Source organism: Aythya fuligula, chromosome 1 (genome assembly GCF_009819795.1).
Source record: "Aythya fuligula isolate bAytFul2 chromosome 1, bAytFul2.pri, whole genome shotgun sequence".
Taxonomy (NCBI): Eukaryota; Metazoa; Chordata; class Aves; order Anseriformes; family Anatidae; genus Aythya; species Aythya fuligula.
Window position 1 is genome coordinate 26,486,470 of NC_045559.1, and position 21,927 is coordinate 26,508,396.

The window sequence follows — 21,927 nt, forward strand, 5'->3', positions numbered from 1 at the left end:
AAATTAGTGATTTCTATCCTCAAACTAACTCCATTCTCATAACCTCAGTACACAAAAGAACCAAGACTTAAAGCAGCAGCACTCAAGACCTTAAAACACCTCATCTGCTCTCCCAGTTCTTGCCACCTTCATGTGCCAGCTCTCCCCTTCTGACTTAAAATATAGCTGCACCACCTTTCAAAACGACTGGGAAAGACTTCTATGCTTTCCCATTGTGGCATGCCCAGCCAGCTAAGGACTTCTCTCTTAGCCAATCTCCCTGCACTTTTCCTTTTCAGCTCAAGCACAGAGCACTTGACCCCACCCCTGCATTTTGTTGTGAAATTGGAGCATGCCCAACATTTTTCCTCAGCAGACAATTTATTTTTAAATCAATGGCTAAGAATGCGGCATAATATGTCTTGAAACAAATGTTCTTAGTCATCATTTCCATAATATTTCAACTCATTCGCAGGAAATATGATTCAGAAGAGAACAGCACCAGAATAAAAACCCAAACTTTTCTATTAGGTAACGTCCACTGCTCTTCATTTCAGAGCTGAGCAATAATAAAAAAACTGCAGTAATGAAACCTTGGATGAACAGGGACTCTTTGGAACAGCACTACTAAACTACTGGGGAGATGTCTCAAAGGTGCACCATGTTTCAGTGGCACACGGTTGGTCTGCTACTGAACGCTAAAATACCACGTTAGAGACATGACAGACCTTCGACAGCTCCAAATAAATTTAATATTTAATAGGAGATAGCATAGGTCTAAAACTGACTGACCTCTTCATGAACAAATTCACACTGATCCCAACCGGCCTGTTGTCCTAAGGGAGGTTTTCTAACCCATGGGAGGAGAGAAAAGGTCTCCTACACTAAAATCCACTGATGCTTCCTAAAAGCCCTTCAGGCTTGCACAAACAGTGATGTTAAACCTCACCTTCCCGAATACTTCTAACACATCCATTTGCTCCCACTTCTTCTCCCACAGCACTGGTAAATAAAGGCATCTCTGCTTGGGCTCAGTGGCAAGAAGTGTAGATGCAATGTCTGAAGTGTCAGGTTCAAACGTTAAGGTTTTGTAAATGAAATTTTTATAAATCCCAAGGCCATGCTAGGTACCCTGTGAATCTGGGCAGGCAGTTTCAGTCACGGCCAACCTCCTGCTCCCCCCACTGCACTACGCTGTTACCAAGGTGCTCCTGCCACGTAACGTAGAAGGAGATGAATCTGCCACTGCACCTGGAGATCTTGTAGGTAGTAAGATAGTGAGTGTATTGACTAAGTGTATCTCACTAGGTGCAACCAGGGGAAAAAAATAGGAAATATTGCTGCAAATAAATTTCCATTAAATGGTTTCATTTCTACTTTCCTGTAACTGAATTATAACTTTGCCTTTGTTCACTGCCATGTTTGTGGTGTTTGTTTTTTTTTTTACTTTTATTTTTAAATTCTTTCTACTAAAACAAGTAGGAATTGACTATATGTGAAATAATGCAGATCACACTGCTATTTTCCATATGGACTTATTCAAAAACACACACAACTTAAGTTCAAACCATCATGACCAACTATAAAAGCACACTTACATTCACCTTGCCATGATCCTTTTAGCCTATTGAAGCCAGTGAGAAATCAGCTATTGATGCTACCGTGAGCTGGTTAGACCATTCAAAAAAAATACAGGATTTTTTCAAAACAGATATAGTATAGGAAAATGGCATTAAGAACAGCCAACTGAATTACCTAACAGGAATTAAACAAACTACGTGTAAGAAAAAAAAAAAAAAAAAAAGTAGTAATCAAAACACAAGGTAGTCCATAGCCTGACCTGTGGTAGTGCTTTCTCTCAAGTCCATTGTAAGGTTAAAGAGAATTATAAACATCTGTTTTCTAAAGTCAGCTTAACAAAGGCAACATGGGCAGGACTGGACCACTTCTGAAGTTCATGAGCTATAGAAATAATCCCATTACAATTGCCACCTGGCTGACCTCAGAGTTCTCTTCTCTGAACACAAAGGTGAGGAAGCTCCAGGCTTCTTCTGCTCCCAAGAGGAAAAAGCTCTTTGCAATGTGCCCCAGTCCCCACTGGGACAAACACCAGTCTGAGAAGAACAGCGCAAACACTGACTCCCACCCGCTTCTAAGCCCTGGGGATTTGGGTCATTTTGTGCTACAGACCTGCGAGGTACAAACTCTCCATGTGCAAGCTTCCACCTCATGTTCCTAAAGAGCCCAGTGGTCTCGAACCCAGGTACAAAAGGCAAGCTTCTCCTGGAGAACGGATACGGACATTCCCATCTCAAATTCTTAAGGGACAATCCATCCAAAGAAACAAAACAAGCTTTCTAGTCATGAATGTGTTACCCTAAAAGGCACTGAAGCAATGTGAGGCCAAGGCACCCTACCAGTTGGACCTTATCCCACCTTAAAGCCCTGGGATTATTCAAAGCCCCTCTCCCAACCATCCTGCTCTCCTCTTCTGACTTTCGGCTGTAAAAAGGCCTCTGCTCCTATAGGATTTACTTTTATAAAGGCTTTTTCTCTTGCTGCCCATTCACTTCAGATCTAGCTCATCTCAGCAGCGTGGCCAGCTCTGCCTAACCACATGGGGAGACCTTCTGAAGTCGGGGCCGTGCAGGCAGAAGCGGCTGCCGCAGTTGTGTGGTGAAGCTGCTGAGCTCAGACTGTCCCAGGGAATCTCCTCTGGCCCCGACTGCCCATGAAGCATCGCATCTGTGCTGAAATAAGTGTTGTAACCCAGAGTAAAAGTTACAACTGTGATGGTTTTCATACACCAGAATGGGATCTGTGACTTTACGGGGGGATGATCCACGTGGTTACACACACATCTGAGAGCTCCCCACCTCACACCTGCTGGTAGTAAACAGAATTAAGTTTCTGTTTCTGGTTAGTGCTGACCAGATGAAAAGCTGTTTACACACCAGTGTTAGAAAGAAGATAAATACCTGGTTAAAAGCCTGCTAAGCTAAAACACAACCCTATGCACTGAGTCAGGCAGAAGCAGGATGTTTTCAAACACACCCCCTGGTTTGATATCTTACCGCTTACTCTTCCAAGTCCCCAAAAGAAGCAGCAATCCATGCATAAAAGGTCTTTAATCTTGCCTGAAGAGAAAATTAGTAATGGAAAAATTCATTGAATCGCCACATCACGCAAATTAAACAGTCAGAACCACAACACACTGTCAAGACCTTGTCACGGGTGAAATACTCCCCTATTTGACTTCACAACGTCAAACTTCCAACATCTGCAGTTATCTGTAGTGTCCTAGCACTGCAACACACTTTGGCACTTTGTAGGAAAGGTCTTCCAAAGATTTTAGGATGAGGGATCAGAGTTGACAGCCCAACAGGCACTTTGTGCTTAATGGCCAGACACCAGCAGGGGATCCTTTTCCATCTCCCAAGTGTGAGACTCATTGAACGAGAAAGAGGTGCCACAAGGCACCCAAGGAGAGCAAGCACGAAACCTCTAAGAGGGCAAAAATACAGGCCAGGGCATGAAACAGCCTGTAAAGGGATTCAGCACAGCTAAAGTGGCAGTGAACAGGTTTGTTGGTTTTCTGTTTTTCAGGCTGCCCAAAGCCCCATCCAGCCTGGCCTTGAGCACCTCCAGGGATGGGGCATCCACAGCTTCCCTGGGCAGCCTGTGCCAGGGCCTCACCACCCTCACAGCGAAGAATTTTTTCCTCATGCCTAATCTAGGTAATTAGGCTTCAGCCACCTCAAGACCTTGAGAAAAGCCTCCATAGCAAGACAAACAACCAAACCTGACAGCATCATTAGTAAATAATGTTTTTTATTAGGTCCAGGAGCAATAAAATCAAAACTTCTGGTCAGTCAATGCCCTTCTGTTTCCATTTACGGTTAAGAATGTGAAAAACTTGACCATAATTTCTTTCCCAAACTTGCTTCAGCCTGTTCCAATTTGGGGACAGAATTCAGTCTAGTCAAACATATTTTTAAGCAATGTGGTTTATTTATAATCGGAAAAGTGATCTTAGTAGTCATTGAAATTACTAGAAGTTACTAAATTTAAAACACAACGACTGCATTTTCTTCTCTCCTCGTACAGAGCAGGGACTCAGCGCTGTGTACCCGGCTGCACAGAATGCCCCCCCTCTGCCACCAGCTGCACTTGGAGCCAGGGAGAAACGAAAAAACTACCAAAAAACATACCAATAAATAAATAAATAAGTCCCAAACCAGACAAACAAACACCAAAAACATATATAAATAAAACAACCCAACCCAAACCGGGGCTAGAAATGCCCCCAGTGAACCTATTACTGCGATTCGTGTTCTGCGTAGTTCCAGGAGCACTGCCCGCTGTTGTGCACAGAAGCCCCAAACTGCTCCAATATATCAGGACCACGTTAAAAACTGGTTTAGAAATAACAAGAAACTGTGTGATGATTCCCAGGCCGAGCTGAGAAGCTTTCAACACACATTACGCTGCGTTTGAACAGGAGACTGTCCTTTCCCCCCCAGTTAGCACGGTGATCCATCATGTGTGCTCGGCATCTAACGCCGCAGGAGCACGGCTGTGCTCTGGCAGGTGCTTCTGGCTGCAGGTCAGCTGTTAGTGATTCCCCTCCCCAAACGCCTGTCCTTGCTGCTTTCCCTACCTGGCAGGGACCCGAAGGCCTGCCGGCTAGCAGCAGAGAGCCAGTGTCCACATCAGCTCCGCCAGAGTGATGGGGGACGAAACCAGAACCCAGCAAGATGAGCGTACAGGAAGTGCCGAAGTGAACTGGGCTCACCGTGTCGTACAACATCTGGCCAGCTGTTTCTGCAGCAGAAGCCAGGTGGGCACCAGGGATGAGGAGCTGCCCCAAGGACACACTGGCCTTCACGCTGAACAAAACCCCATTTGGCTGGGTTGTCACTCCCTGCCCACGAGGGCGGTCAGTGCTACGTAACAGCCCCAAGCTTTCCGAGTAAAAAGGTCAAGATTTTGCCTTCGCAAAGGCTTTACAGCAAGTGGGTGTTGATTATGATGCGTGCAGGAGATGGAGGGCAAAGTCACTGCTCCGACACTGAAGATGCTGCTTCCCGGTAATCGCTGGGCGCCTGCCTCCAGCTCATTAGGCATCATTTCCCAGCTGCCCCTACAACATGCCGAACTCATGCGTCTGATTACTGGAAATGAATTTTCATGACAATTAAACCCTATCCTTCCTGCCTCTTTATTTTCAATCAAAGAACCTTTCCCTGGGATGCAGACAGCCTTGTTGCAAGCATGAGTAGTGGAAATTAAAATAAATGCTAGCAAAGATGCAGTGCCTTTTATATTATCTGGGATGGCTCCTCGAGGATTTCAGAGAACACCAGCATGAAAAGGAAGCTGCATGTTCTGCCTCTTCCCACAGAGATGGATGTTAAAACACTTCGCACCCAAATTAGTTTTTAGATTTGTAAAAAGAAAGTGAAATGTGGATTTTGAATCCTTGCCGTCTCATTATCTGTGTTCTTCCAGGTGCTGCACAACTCGAAGGGGCCTTGATGACACAGCTGAAGCAACAGGAAGGTAAATTCAAACACAGTTGGAAGACGAGTAGGAGAGAAAGTAGTTATTGATTGAAGATCTGGAGAACAAATGGGAACGGGACACTAGAGGGGCACTGGATAACACTTGGGAAACAAACCAACACAGCAGGCATTATTTGCCTTTTCCTGTACGTGTGAAGAATTATTGTTCATGTAAAATATGCAGTAAACCTTCCTAATATTTTGTACTTGTCTATATGCTCCCAGTTCCAGATATCATAACGCAGTTGGACAAGTTCAGCTGTTAAAAGTAATTCCATAGGAGGCTACTTAGCAAACAAATTTATTTTAATTCTTCTGACCTTGTCGCTGTTGTTCAGCAGGGGAAGATGCGGTAAGCTAAGGAAAGGCTGAGGGTTTATCTACCAAGGCGGCTATTTTAAGTCACTGCCTTTCCAATTAACATGGTATTTTATTCCATATTTAATGCAAGAGAGGAAAAGGCTGAACTATTATGCTAAGAGATAATGACTCACTGGAACAGAGTACTTAGCCCTAAGCCCTGGCACTCCATGACAGTCACTGCTAGCCATACAAATTTATTTTTTTGTATTCTCTTTTTGAAATCTCTCTAAACTCTTATGTATGCTGCTGCCTCAATATACACTAATGAATACTTTTGTTCCATTTATGAATATGTGTTATAAAAACACATCACAGCTGAAACTGGTCCTACTATAACCCTTTGCAGACAAAAAAAATATTTTAGTATTCAAATTGCTTCTGCCCAGTATGCCTGACTGCAAGCCTCCTTCCCTGAGGTAGTCCTTCACGTGCAGTAATCCACACACACACAAATCAGTTTAATAGCCGTGAAGCAGATGGGGACCTGGCATTAAAAAATGATGAGACCTACTTGTCACCTTGCAACCTACTCCAAACCATGCCTGCAATGCCATTTGTCATCTCTTGCTACTTACATTTCTCTTTGGTTTATCCAGACAGATCAGGTAAAGGTGGGAACTAGCATTTGATACACAACCATACAGAAGCCCTATGTAGTTGAAAGTCCCCAGAGAAGCTCACAGATAAAACCCCAGTGAAGCTGAAGTGCTGTTTTCCGGGGTCAACTGATATCGAAGAGACTGCTTTGACTGTCTGAGCAGCTGCAAACAGCTGCATACTCCCATTTTTAAATGATGTTATTGTGCATACATATAATATCAATGGTGGTCCAGAGAAAGAATATAAAGCAGCTTGAGGAAATGAATGAATGGAGCTAGACATTGGCTGATTACAAAAATAAATAAATAAATAAATAAATTGATAATAATAATAATAATGAAAAAAACACTCAAAAAACACACAATGATTTATAAAAAACAATCTACTCTCTTATCAAGACAGACTTAAGCATCACAGAAAGGCAGTGACTTCTTTCCTGACAAATCCCTAACAAAAACATCAAATGCTAAAAATGAGCAGCATAAATATTCTGCTATAAAGACGATATTGAATCAAAGGGGTCACTTTGTAAGACTTGCATCAGTGTCTGCATTTACAGACGTCTGAATGGGACAGCTGGAGAAAAAAAAAATCCAAAAAATTGCCACCACCTTTAGTATGTTTGCACACATACACAAAAACAAACAAACAAAAATGCTCAGATACAGAAGATCTATCCAATAACAACTGGGCAGAAGACGAACCTTCAAGAAATTAAGCTAGTTTTGGTGTTTGTGTGGAAGAAGCCAGCCTATGGACAGCCCCTGAGCCGTGATCCCTGCAGGACTGCTGGTGCAGGGATCCCTGCATGAAGGCCCCGCGGTGACAGCCTTCTGCTTGGGAGCGGGCCGTGGGGTTGGGAAGCCCATGCTTCTGATCTGCTGGCTGCCCGAGCTGCAGGGGGGGCCACCAGTGGTCCTGGATTTTCTGCTTTTTGCCCTACTTAGAAGAATTTTACTGCAGTCACTGTTGTTCCTTCAGTTTACCAAGGAACCCCTCGTGAACCTCAGCTTCCCTCTGGCCTTGTAAGAGCAATGCTGACCATCTCGACCATCTCACGAGTGGATTCTGTAGGCCAAGGCTGGGTCATACCTGCCCTACCTCAGCTGGAGGATGACCTTACAACCATACTTCTTACCGAGTGACAACGCTCAGCCCCCTACCCACCCCCTGCGGATAACTGGGTGCACCACAACAAGCGTCAGGGATCTCCACGTGCTTACAGGGGGATCCATCCCCTGACACACTTCCCACACGGGTGTGTGCACATGTAACGGGGACAGACGACGACACCTCCTTAGGTCTGACCCACAAGGAGACCTCAGGCCTGTCAGACTACATTTCCCACAGGCCACCACCGCCTCGCTGTGTGACAGATCCCTCATGTGTCTTTAACAGGATGCCCTCTAGTGCAGAGCCTGGAGATGGACTTTTCCCCTCCTGCCTTATCACTGCGTAACCAAGGCAAGATCTGCTTAAGGTAGCATGGGCAAGGCAACCCCGGGGCTCAGCTGCAGGGCTGATCTAGGGACTAGGAGAGAGCTAGCAACGACGAGGAAAAAGAAAAACTCCACAAACCAATGCTCTTTAGCGAAGTCTTATCTTACTGCTCCTATCTGAACAGCAACCGCTAGGAAATGGAAGTGACTGAAATGCAAGTGCCGTGGGTCCTGGTTAGTTGTCTGCATGAGAAACATCTGCTGAATTGAAACTATAATTTTATCCACTCCGTAAACAAATCAGTTAATCCTTTCTAACAAACTTAACTCCAGCAACGACACGCCAAACAGTAATCTCAACGGTCTCTGTAAATAAATATGCCATTTATTTTGTCCACTACAAATTAAGAACAGAATCCAAGACTTACACCATTTTCATCTGCTGTCATGAAGTGCTGCAATGCCATGACCAGAGGGCCACACAGGTTATGAAGAGTCGAGGACCTGAGCCAGCAGTCAGTACCTTTCTTGCTGACCGGCTCACCCACAGCAGCCTAACGCAGCACGACCAGATTTGTGTGAACTGCCTGATGGTTTTTGGTATAGCATTGTTTTATGGTGTTCTCACAGCTCTCATTAATACCGACTTTTATTCAAAACCAGCAGGGTAACTTCCTGCAAATCAGCAGGTAAGACGCACAGTACAGAATTACACCGGCGAGTGGGTAAGAAGAGGATAATGCGCACATATTAGATCATATATCAGATATTTAATGGTTTTCTTGCAGCTAGCAAAGCACTTTCTGGTTTATTACTATGCTTATTATACCGAGTATATAAATAAATAAGTGCATGTTAGTAAGAAAAATAGTGGCTCACTAAAGCACCTAGGTTTTGAAATAACACAGGTGCTTCTCAAAACATTACCCTGCAGATACAATGCTAGCCCGTATGTTTAAAACACACACCCCAAATAAACTAACACTGCAAACTGGAACAAGGAAGATCCTTTCAATACCAGCTTATTTACACCTTAAAGACCAAAGGCAGATAAAAATCTAAGGTGGGAGGGGGAAAGGAAGAGAACAAAGCCCTCAGTTATCCAGGAGCTGAAAGCAGGCTGGGGTACACCTGGTAAGAACACAGCTGTACTGCTTCCCTGTACACACAGAGGTCCAGAGAGCAGCAGAGTCCGTCCTGCACAGGACACATCGCTGCCAGCTCCGCCAGCATACTGGATTGCTGCTCTCCTACATCATGCAAGGAGAAGTCCCGAGGGGCTGAGCCCAGAAGCTGAGCTGCCGCACCACTGAGCACCTCCCCGGGACAACGCGACCTCCTCTGCTCCTAGAGCAGCAATGTCTGGGGGAAAAGGCTTCACAAAGCGACGTTGCTCCTGGCATCGCTCTCCCTTAAGCACTTCCCTGTCACATTAGATTAGAAAAGGGAAAGAAACACAAAATTAAACAAGAGAGATTTTGGCAGACCTCTCTTTATTCATTTGCTGTTTATTATTGACTTCTGTGCCTACGCAGAAGGATCACAGGCTTGTGCGTTTGGAAGAGGACCACCACACTGTGTGTGTTTTGTTTTGTTTTTTAACAGCTAAAAAAGTCCCTGGTGCTCACCCTGGGATAAACCAAAGAGCTCCTCTGTGGCTCTCATGGTCCACTGCTAAGACCCAAAGGGGACATGACCCAGACTGAGAGGCCTGAGATCCCACTGCCTGGGCTGACCCTGAGGGTTGTGCTGCCCCGTCTATGACCAAGCTGGGTCAGCATCTAAAGCCCCTGAGCCAATGTACAATGAAGGACTGGTGGCTGATCTAATTCATACAAACAAACACCTGACCCCCAGCAGCCTCGCTATAAAGTGAGCAGAGGGTAGAGAGGTGTAGCAGGGCGTGCATTTCTGTGATACAGCAAGAGGAACTTCACCATGTCTACAGAGGACCAGATTCATAATGAAGATGCAGTAAAATGAGGAATTTTAGATCAACCTGAGAGCAGATTAGTACCTCCATCACCCAAACCCTTCAGCTGAGTGATTTCCCTGTGACTTGCTTTGGTTCATATCATGTAAGATTTGCCTCCTTGTTAGAAAGCACACAACACTTTGTAAAATGGAAAATTTACCTTGCACCTTTCAGAACTTAAAATGACACGTGGGCAGACAACCCACCAAACTCTTTGAACTTAAAAGCATCCGAGAAACTTTGCGGTTTAGGTTTAGACAAGTAGGCTTTTTTCTAAGACACAATGCACACGAAATATCTATATTTAACGCTATCTACCCTGCACTGCTATCAGTTCTCAGTTTCGCAATACCCGTGATGTTCCACAAGCAGACAGCAAACGCGCACAGGCTTCCTTCAGGTCGCTGGGAGGTGTCTGGGAGCCACTCATGCAGAACAGCCTCTCCTGAAAGGACCTACTGCTGAAAAACTCTGGGGGCAACACAGCCGTTTCCTTAAGTCAGTGGGAGCTTTGCTGAAGTGCTGGCCTCTTTGAAGCCGTCAGCAGACTTGCTCGAAATAACTGTGGGATGTTAAATTCCATTTCTACCTCACAGACACGTCTCTAAGAGCCAAAACTTTAAAATAAGGCAACATCAGCCCTGTACAGATACCGCCTGCAAGGCCCAGGATGTTCAAATATACCCCACTGCTTGGGGGGGATGACAAAAAGCTCAGAAATAAAGTTGTATTTGCTAAAAGGAGGACTGAGTAATAGAGCTGTCTAAAACCACACAGTATTTATCAAAATAAACCCGCCACAATAGCAGATACTGAATGCTTCAGCAAAGTCAGTAACGTGACAGCAAGGTAAGAAATAGAATAGAGTAGTCCCCAAACCAAAATGAATACTTGTTTCACTTCTGAATGTGAACAAAACTGTCAAACGTGGAGAAAAAAAAAATAAGTGGAAGAAAACAGATATTGTGATGAGAGAAACAGAGACAAAACTCAAAGAGTGCAGCACGTTCGAGACATGGCTGAGTGCAAGATGACGGGACACACATAAATGATCCTACTGAAAGAAGTGGCATTTGGAAAATAAAGCCAAGTTTCAGGACGGTTTTAATATACTGATGAAAATCCCTAGCCTATGCCAGAATACCTCATATATTTAAGACAGACCCACACTACACCACCACTGAGAAAGCAGCACTATGTGAAACTCCACAATTTTAAAGATAACAATAAGTTAAGCAACAGAGGTAAATGAAAAACTGGATAAAGCACAAAACAAATAAATCATGCCAGAGCAACCAGATGTGTTTCTTTATTAAAAAATATCTAGTTTGCCAGCCAAGAAAAATGAGTAGCTCCAACCAACTGGATTTCAGGAAAGTATTTGACACAGTGACATGGGAAGTTTGTTAAAGCAGGAGATGGGGGGAACTGAGAGGGAAGAACTGGCAAAGAGGGAAAACTGCAACTTGCTGGGAAGCACTGGGGCATAGGGAGAGGCTAATAAAGCTGTCAGCTCAACCTTCCTGAATATTTTCATTACCAAAACCAGAAGGGTTCAGGAGAAAGCTGGTATGAGCTGCCAGTACAGAGCAGAAATGAATCATTATGCAGGGAGAAATGGAGCCCGTGCAAGCTGCAGTGAAGGAAACTGGATCAAAGGTAATGGTGCAAAGTGCGAGAGAGCAGCGAGAGCTGCTGCTTGCAGCTGGCCAGCTGTACGGACAGAAACATCCAGCAGACTACACGACCACAGTACTACCACCCTCTGAGACATGCTGACACAAAAAGGCACTTTTAACTCCATATATGTATGGCAAAATATTTCCAGTGGTGGGTGAGAAACGTTAATGACACTGTGTAAACAGCAGTTAATGGAGCCCTATCTTGGCATACTACGTACAATGCTGGTTACATGGTTATGAAATGGATGGAAAACTGACACAGGTCAAATGTAACTAGAACGAACACGGAAATACAGGCATTTTATGAGAGCAGACCAGCGTAGCTTGGTCTGCCTCCAACAGGGACTAGGAAGGAAAAATCCCCGTGAACACGCTGGGCAGCAATCCTCACAGCGGCAGCACAGCCTTTAAAGCCAGAGGAGGACCTGTCACAAGCACAGATGCCTACAAAACAGCCATGAATAAATTCGGGCTGGAATTAGAACAGGCTTTCTGACCAGCTCTGGAAACATTTTTCAGCACAGGGATTTACGAAAATATACCAGATTACCAAAATGTGGCCGAGGACTGGAGAAGGTGACCCAGAGAGCCACCCCCAGCTCTTTATTTCCACACAGCACAGCTCCCACATCACCACCACAGCAGGCAGAGGAATCAGGCTGGGAAATCCTGGGTGACAGTCCTGGCTCCAGACTGCCAAAAAGCCCGGACCGTGGCACAGGCCACATCCTCACCCTCCAGATCCAGGCAAATCTTGCAATCCAGGCAGCTTCAGCCGTCCTGTAACTGATGGGTACTCCTCATGGGTTGTGTCCCACCAGCCATTGCTTTGGGGGCTGCTGTTAACACAGCTATGGTCAGCACTCGAAAATAGCAGGTTTTCCTAGAGGGAGATTCAAGTTAAGAACATGTGGGACAATATTTACTGCTGAGGAGATTTTCTGGTGCTCGTATTGCTCCTGGCCTGTCTTAACCCAAAGAGTTGCATGGATGGACATAGGGACCCAAGGCAGGAGCCTAAGGAGCGGGCAGACACATCCCTAAAGCCAAGTGGTGTTGAGGAGACACTTCTGCCTCCTCACAGCAGCAGGGCACCACGGGCCAGCAGCACTCCTGTGACAGGTTGGGCTTACCCTCCTTTTTGAAAGCAGGTCTGGGACTCTAAGCTGGGATCTCTGTAAAACCTACCAGCCGGGCACGCTGCCATCGAGTTCACTTCAGAATTAAAAATAGCAAGAGAAATTTCACATGGAAGATTAAGCACGGCAATATATCACATAACCTTGCAGCAGACCGAGCCGTGCTGTAAACAATTTTCAGCATAAAGCACACAGACAGCGCCATCAAAACATTTATTTATGCGAGGACCAACATCTACAGTAGTCTCGGGTTGCAAACCCGTTTTCTTGAGAAATGAATGACAGCCTTACGAAATAAAACAATGACGACGATAACATTTCTTGTGCTTTAAATCTGATCTCCAAGTGCCTCGCTGCTGGGCATAAGAACCAGCATATCAACCTAACAGGCCTGACATTTAATAAGCCAAGTTTATTTCTAGAAAGTGAGCTGGAAATTAAATCTCCTGGTTGCAGCTGGCACACTGTGCACAAAAGGAATCTTACGATGACTGCATTTCGTTTCTGCCCTATAGCTTTTATCCTTCTAATTGGTACATTTAAGTGCACTTAATCACTTAAGCACTGAATTTACCACCGCGATAAATCTCCACTTTAGACTACACAATAATAAATCTTTGTCTTCCCTTAGCAGCTGGTGAGTTTTGATTTGGACTTTGAATTTAGGTCTTTTCCTCGGGCTTAACAGTAACAACTTGTTTGTTCTGCCTTCTGAAAGCGTGACGTTAACTCTTCCCTGTCACTGCACCAGCGCTGCTGACGCTCAGTGCTCCCTGCTAAAAGCGGCTGCGCTGCTCTGGTGCCGGCCTACGAACCACACCAGAGGCCATCAGTCCGTGCTGGGAGCTCACGGGGCAACTTTCACTCCTTAGTATTGACACAGCATCACTGGGCCACGTGACACCTCGCAGGCACGAGGACAAGCTCGAGTTTATAGCACAATCTTGCAATAGATGCCTCCGATGCCACAAAGAGCGAATTTAAAAACAGGTGGAGGGGGCCTCGGACAAGTAACGGAGGAGGAGCGCTCCCACAAATACCTCACAGCTAAGTTTTTTCTGAAACTCTGTGACAACTGCCTCCTGTAAAAAGAGAAAGTTGGACATGACCATCGAATGACAAGGGAGAAAACTGGTTTTGGAGGAAGAGATAGGGCCTCTACCCCCAGTTTTGCTACAGGCCCCCGGCTGTACCTTGGTGGACTATTTAGGCCCTGGTCTGTGAGACTTCACGCACATTACTGCCTTTTCAGTAAAAGCCAGGACTTGTGCTCGCAGAACCACGTCATTGAAGGTCTGCAGGACCAGTGCCTCATTTCCTCATGTGTTTTCCCCGCATAGTTCAATACAAACCTCGGCAGCATTTGACAAACCCACAGGTGTTTGGAGTGGGGCCTCACTTTGTCAAACATAAAATGCCTTCTTAAACAATGAGCCTGGCCATGAAAAGACTGAGCCTTGGCTTAGTGCAACTGCTGTACAAGATGATTTTAGAGGTCTTTTCCAACCACAGTGACTCTGAGAGTCACAATTCTCTGACTGCGATGTTCCCTTTTGTAGATTTGAGTCCGGGGCAAACTGCTGGGTCACCCAATGCAAGCTGCCACTTCAGTTGTTTTATTTGCTTTGCCACTTGCCAGCCAGACAAATAGCTGTGTTTTACATGGCACAGTCACATGTGGGGCCTGTCGGCTGACTGGGAGCACGGAAACCCCAGCCCCTTGCATACAGGAGCCCGGGCACATCCTGGAGCCACTGCAGCTGTGGGGCTTGCACAACCTGCCTGTGCACGAGCAACAACGCTTCCAGAGGGCTTTTCTTTCCTAATCTCCACACTACAGCGTTTCTAACACTCAGCTCTCAGTTTATGGCAGGCCACGAGATTTCACTCATCTCACTGAAGCACGACAATGCTCACTGCACTGACAGCCTTAACACCAGAAAACCCAAAGCTGCAAAGCTGTAGCATCACTTGCTGTAGCAGTTAGGTCACACCTCCAAGAATCTCTGTTAAAAACGTCCTTCACGTAGGAAGTCCTTGGGATTCAATCTGCAGCCACCCCTTTCTGTAACATCTGTCTCCTCTACATTTTGAGTACATGTTATTTTCTTCCCATGACATAGCTTACAGTCTCATCAACCACACCTCCACACCTTATTTCTGTTAGCGTATTACGCCCCAAATGTCTCACGGCAAGGCTTACTTCTTCAGACCTCAAATTATCGTGGCCCCAGTTCTGCCAAACACAACGCATGCGTTTTACCCCTAAATACTTTGGAATCTTGCTCAATGCCCATCATCTAGATCACAGCTCTCATTCCTCCTTAGTTATGGCCAAGTTGCCTCTGTGGCTTCTCTGTGGTTAGATAAACAGTTTGGCCTTCCTTACGCCATGGGTGTAAGGTGTTTTTTCTAGATTCTGCACAGTTCTTCTTTGACATTACTGCAATTTCCAGAATCCATTTTAAAATACAGACATACCATTCCCCCCAAAAAAAAGTTTTGCCTATGTGGAAGCAACACCATCTTCCTAATTTCTGGCAGGTGTTGCTCTAAAGGCAGGCACTGACAACCCTCAGCACTTCTTGTCTTTCACAAATGCAAATTTCCCATGGAGATTTCTGCATTTACTTCTTGCTTTGTTTATGAAATAAGTGCCAAAAAAGTACGTTTCTATTTTAATCATTCCTCTTAACTTGCAATCATAGCCTTTGCACGGCTGCTCAGAAAATTAGGACCAAAAACCTATGCGTACAATGGGGCTTATGTTCTTCCAGGCTAAATTTATATTGGCACTCGGTGGATCCTTCGGAAAATCCCACTACATATATGCTGGTTTAGGAGCACTTCTGAAAATTTTCATCAACAGATGGAGGATATTAGGCTTCAGTTAGCTCACAGTATAACTCAGTGGTCATCTATCAGTCAGTGTTTCAGTACATTCACTGGAGATTTTATCAAATAGCATTTTGGAGGCTCTCACCTACCTACTTTCCCCTGGAATACTGGCCACCAATCTTCTACAACTTTTGTACTAAGAAGGACAATTTCTTAAAGAAGTGCTTTCAGAAAACCTTGCATTTGTTACAGACTTCACCCTGGTTCCTGAATTTGACACTGACTGCAAAAATTATGTTCAATCAAATAAAAATCAAATTCCTGAAGAAATGCCAAGATTTGTAGAAAACCAATGTTCTCCTGTATCATTTTATGCTGCATCTGTTGGGAATTGACCTAGCAGGTTTTGTTATGGCATTTCCTCCCCATTTCACCGCAAGAATCCCAAGTTTAGTTTATAAAGAATTTTGCCATAAATGGCACCGCTTTCATGCACATTGTATTCTTTTCCACAAAGAATGAAGGGGGAATTTCCAAGCATACCATGCTGAAAATATACATGAGTAAAACAGTTTAAATATGCTGTACAATGTCCTCTTGCATTTTAGCCTATATCCCGAAAATTTATTTAATTTTTTTCCAAAACACATACACAAAAAAAAGACGAAAGAAACCTCTCACATTCAAGCCTGCCTGAAGGATCAGCAACAGCTACGACTGCTTCACAGGACTGTAAGCGATACAGCTGAAGACAGAAGCTAACAGTAAACAAAACAAGATTTACTTTAATTCCACTAGGATTGCAGAAAAAAAGGATCTCTATTTAGGAAAGGCTCCATTTACACTCTGATAAACCCAGAAGTTAAAGACACGTAATTCAGGGTCAGTGAGACGAGAAGCACTGCAAAGCTCTACCTCAACCAAGAACCGTAAGCACCAACAAACTGTAGTTGTATGAAATTTGAATGATTTGTTTTTAGAAATCTGTATGCCTGCCTTGCTAGGAGTGGTCATGTATTTCAGATTTTATTTACAACAGTCCAGTTCACAAAAAAAAAAAAAAAAATCAACACGACATTTTCAGGGAGTTGCACTGATTTTTGGTGGAATCAGACTTTTGCTCCATGTTTTGTGTTGTCATAACATACTCCTTTCTCTAGTTCACTCAATGAACACTCACAAACTCACCCGTCATAACAACAAAAGCTGCCTTTGAAAGGCCAGGCAACTACCTGCAAGCCCATGAACCGACAATAACTGTCCTGTTCCTTTCAAGAGTTAGAACAGAGTTGTTCGCTCACGTTTAATCCGGTTGTGACTCCCTGGCTTTGCTCAGGTTAATCTTTTCCAGCCTTCATGCTTAGTTTCCCAGGCTTGAATTTACGAGCAGAACCAACACCTTCTGCCATCCGCGGGGAAAGCGTGGCCACTGGGGGACTTTTAGTAACAGGGGAGTGGTTTCTACTGCTGCTAGGGTTTGAGACCAGTGGGAGCTAAATCCCTTTGCAACCTGCTGGAGAGCAGCACGCTGCACCAGCGCTGAGGGCAGATCTGCAGGATCAGGAAGACCAATGAACAGAAGATCAGAAAGATCACAGAATCTGGTTTGGGGTGGGACGGACCTTAAAGATCATCTAATTCCAACCCCCCTGCCATGGGCAGGGACACCTCCCACCAGCCCAGGCTGCCCAAAGCCCCATCCAGCCTGGCCTTGAGCACCTCCAGGGATGGGGCATCCACAGCTGCTCTGGGCAGCCTGTGCCAGGGCCTCATCACCCTCAGGGTAAAGAATTTCCTCCTTCTATCTAATCTAAACCTACTCTCCTCTTGTTTAAAGCCGTTACTCCTTGTCTTATCACTCCACTCCCTGATAAAGAGTCCCTCCCCAGAGATGAGATGTGCTTTGCTCTATCCTCTCATGCCTCCTCTGTTCATCTCCTGCAGTTTTTCTGCTTGCAGAATCACACACCACTCTCTTGTTTGGTTGAGTACTGGATAGTTTTGGTAAAATGAAGTTTCATTGAGTTTTACTGCAGAGGGCCAAGTGCTGTATTTACCTAAGCCTGTGCGATGCACACATCAGTAAACGTACTTTAGCTGGACCAGATTCCTGTAGGACCTGGCTGCCTGAGAAGCTCTCAGCTCTGTGTCTTCAAAAAGACCCTTGGATTAAGAGAAAGTGTTGTTGCCCTAATTTCACAGGGAGCAGAGAAACACTTAGAACACGTCTGCTCTGCTCTCCTGCCCATTCAAGCACAAAACCTGGCTGTAATTGAGTAATCTGGCACTGGCTAGTGTTACAAGCCTTGCTGCACATCAGCCTCTTTCTTCCCCTCTCCAGATGGCTGGCACCAGGCACAGCGCTTCAGACTCTGGGCTCCAAGAGAATCCCATTACATGGTCACAGATCCCACGTAATTAAAATCCTTGGTCATTATTTCAGTAGGATCATCAGAATTAAGGAAAAAAAAAAAGGGGGGAGGAAGAGGAAGAAAAACACAGCGTGCCCCAGAAGACAACTTACTGGCGAGGAGCAGCTAGCTGTTAACTGCAGCGACGTGCTCACTCCTCTGGCTGCTGTCCCCACATCCATCCAGAGTGACCTGGGAGCTAACATCACTCCTTTTCCCTCTAAGGAGGGAAAACCTACAAACCCTCCTTCGGACCCTCGTTCGGATGCTGAGCTGTGAGTGCAGGGCCCTGCTGCAGTGTAGCCAGGTCAGGACATCTCGCACTAAGCCGGCGGCACAACGTGGGCACCTACCACGCCAGGCTGGCTTGTTCCTTCTGATTATTCACACCTTCAGGAAAAAAAGTTTCCTGATTTCTCTGCCCTCTGCAGCCCAAAAGCTTCCGAGGAGCCTTCCTGTCTGCCTCGTCGCGAGCCGGCTGCAGTCAATGCTCTGGTTAGTAAATCTGTCCTCCTGCCGCACTTCAGGAGGTTAAATAAAATAGTCAGAAACTTCAACTGCTGGGCCCTTCTCCCCCTTAGGACACAAATAAAGAGCCAAATTGTTATTTCAGGAAAAAAAAAATAAAACAACCAGGGCTGCACATACTTATAAGAGGTGTGTCTTAGTTGGGATTAACGTGGCATTCAGAAACTGTGCAAGTGCCAACGTGGAAGAAAAATACAGCACGTTATTTATACCAAGCAATCACGTCTACTTTAATTATTTGGGAGAAAGATGGCAACATCCTCTTCCTTAGCCACTTACTCTGCGTTTAATGTTTTAACCTGGCACATGAAGCCTTCTCTATCGCTTCCTGGCTCAGGGCACGGTGCAGCCGGAACAGCTCGCGCTCTCCTGTTCACAGAGACCTTTATGATTGATCTGTACAAGCTTCAGTAAAATGTTAAAACCATGAAACACAACAATCAGGTTTAGCATCAGTAGTTTTTCTATGGCAGACTGGATTTCCCTCTGGCTACATTGCCTCAATCTGCCCTCCGCTGCGGACACTGGAATTACACCTGTAATTGCGGGGACTCTGCAGCCCGTCAGCCTAATTAAACACACGACATGCCGGACTTGCACCACCAGCTTGGCCACAGCTATAAAACGCTCGGGGCAAGCACATCTACCCAGCTTCAAAGGAGGAATAAAGGCTCCACGCTTGTTCTTAATAAAACTTAAAGGCAGAAGTGACCACGGGACCGAAGGGTGAGACCTTCCTCGATTACTCTGACCGCTGACGCTGCCCAGCCGATTGCACAAGCTCTCGCTGAAAACTGATTTAGCGCTGCACTGGTGACTCTTCTTTCACCATCCGAGCTGGAGACTTTCAGAAATGGGAAACCCAAAGGTTCCTTTAGCAGCTGATCCACAGCTTGTTAAAAATTAATGACTTTTTATGACTTAATTGAGTTTGCCCTCTGCTTCTACCCATCAGTTCTTATTCTTTTCATGACTAAAAGGCCACAAATTCCCCAAGACAATACCTCTTTAATGCAACCTAGCCATCTCTGTCGAGTCTCTTACTCCATACTGCGTATCTCCAGCCCTTAAACCCGTTTTTTGCTGCCTTCTCCAGTTTTCCAACTTCCTTTTAAAAATTCCAACAGTTTTCTGACTTCCTTTTAAAAACACCAACGCCAGGCATGGAAAACCAAACCACACCACCACGGGCAATGTCAGAAATAACATTACCCTCGCGTGTTACTCTCCTTCCCACACCACAGGCACAATTTCATGAGGTGCAAACCATACCTGGAGGCTGCACCACTCTTCTTGGCTGCCTACATCCGCATCTGGTGGCACAGAAAACCATTTTGCTTGACTGACCTCAACAGATCCAGATCTCGCTGGGAAAATGCCCAGTCACTGTTTTTAATCACCTTATTTTTTTTTTACGTCACCCAGCACTTTTGCTAGCAGTGTTTATGCCCTTATTTTCACACCACCGCGCTAAGTTTGGTGAGTCTCGCAGCTGGTGCCAGTCGCTGCGGCACTCTGAGAAGCCTTACCCCAGTGACAGCATCCCATTGTGACTAACTGGAACGAAAACCCACAATGAATCACACGGGTTTTAATTCATTCACAAGAGCTTTAAAAAAAATTAAAAAAAATAAAAAAAAAAATCCCACCCACCACCAGCAAAAACTCCCCGCTAGTGCTAGTGCTGATTTTTTAATAACCACCACTGAGGACCGGATGATGCACAAAGGCCACATTGTTCTCCCACGGTAACTAATTTTCACCACACGCTTTGGGACTCGCTGCTAATTTCTTCAGCCTTTTTAACTAAAAAAAAAAAAAAAAAGGAAAAAACGGACAATTTCAAGACACAACTGCCCGATCCAGGCTGGCGAACACTGCACAGGTTCCTGCTGATTCAGTGTGCCAGTGGCATATTGCCCTATCGGGTCTGAAGGGGGAAAGGCCACCCCAACAGTGACTGCCTTCCAGCACACTGATCACTCAGGAGAATAATCCAGTATCTAATTTTTATCAGGAACATCATAAAAGCTTGGATCGTGCTAAATCAATACAACACACAGCACAAATTGTGCAGGAAAACCTGTTAACTCTATTCCATATATCCCCCTAACCCAAGCGTATTCCCTGTAACAACCAGCCTGGTTTTGCCCTTCAAAGCAACCAGGAGTTGTCCACGAATAAAATCTTCCTTTTGAATCCCTCAGCCGTGCCTACACCACCTGCTGCTAGGAAAGCTCCCGGAGAGAACTGGCTGCCCCGCAACTTCAGCGGTTTTTTTTTACCAGGAGATACGCCTGCCGTGGAAATGAAGCGAGAGCAGGCAGGCGGGAGGGCAAATTGCTTCTGATGGTTGTGGCTGAGGCTTGGGAATGAAATGCGCCACCCGAGCACCTGAAACGCTGGGTTGTTGGCAGAAGTACGGAAACAAAGCGTGAAACCGTGGGGGGAAACCAGCAGCTTTGTGACTTGTCGTTTCCACGGGAAGCCCAGCAGAAGTAGCTGGGGGGTGAGAGGCAGAGCCAGGAGGCTCCCCTGGAAGCGGGAAGAGCCAAAAGAGGCAGAAGTTGACAAGCCAAGGAGGAGCCGGGCAAAACGCTGCTCGTTGACAGAAGGCACGGCGCAAGCCCTGCGCCAAGCCACGCTCCCGATAACCGCGAGCTGCAGCCGGGCACGGTCCCGGCTCGCCCCACGCCCCTTCACCTGTGCCCAGGTCATAACGAGAAGGGGAAGGTCCAGCGGTGCCCCCAGCCCCAGCACAGCTGCGGGCACCGCCGGCAGCCCGGCTCGGGGCAGCATCCCCCGAGGCGGGGAAGGACAGGGCGATGAAGCCCCGGGCGGTGCTGCGGGCTGGGCGCCTCCGAGCACGCCCCGGGGCTGCCCTGGCCCCGCTGCGCCCTCCCCGGGGCCAAGCCGCCGGCCCCGGGCTCCCCCTGGAGCCCTCCCCGGTGCCGGTGCCGGTGCCGGTACCTGTGGTTAAGTTGTCGTTGATCTTCAGGGGCACCCGCAGGATGTAGACGAGGAAGAGCATGACGAAGAACCACAGCGTCCAGAGGTAGGTCCACGACCAGACGATGCAGGACTTGAGCTGCTCCAGAAAGCCCGTCCCGGCTTCAGCCATGTTTTGGAAAGGAGAAAAAAAAAAAAAAAAAAAAAAAAAGGAGAAAAAAAAAAAAAAAGGAAAAGGCGCCGCCGCCGCCTCCAAAGCTGCTCTCTGCTGCCACGGCCCCGCAGCGGGTGCGGGGGGCGAGCGGCGCTCCCCGAGCCCGGCTCCTCCGCGGGGCCGCGCTGGGCTGGGCCCGGCCGCGCCGCCCTAAGATGGACTCCGCCGGGAGCCGCCCGCGCCCGCCGCCGGGGGAGGCAGCGCGGGGCCCGCGCCGAGCCGAGGGGCCGCAACGCCCCGGGCCCG

The 21,927-nt window shown here is 46.4% G+C and overlaps 1 protein-coding gene across 2 annotated transcripts in view; it reads right to left on the reverse strand.

The window, feature by feature from the left end:
* The window catches only part of ST7 (suppression of tumorigenicity 7), a 139,674-nt gene extending 118,034 nt beyond the window's left edge, over positions 1-21,640 (reverse strand). For both annotated transcript variants that reach the window (XM_032197492.1, XM_032197484.1), the window contains exon 1: positions 21,489-21,640. In XM_032197492.1, the coding sequence (XP_032053383.1) occupies positions 21,489-21,639 (151 nt within the window). In that variant the 5' untranslated portion in view covers position 21,640. The remainder of the gene's footprint in view (positions 1-21,488) is intronic.
* Positions 21,641-21,927: the final 287 nt, after the last annotated feature.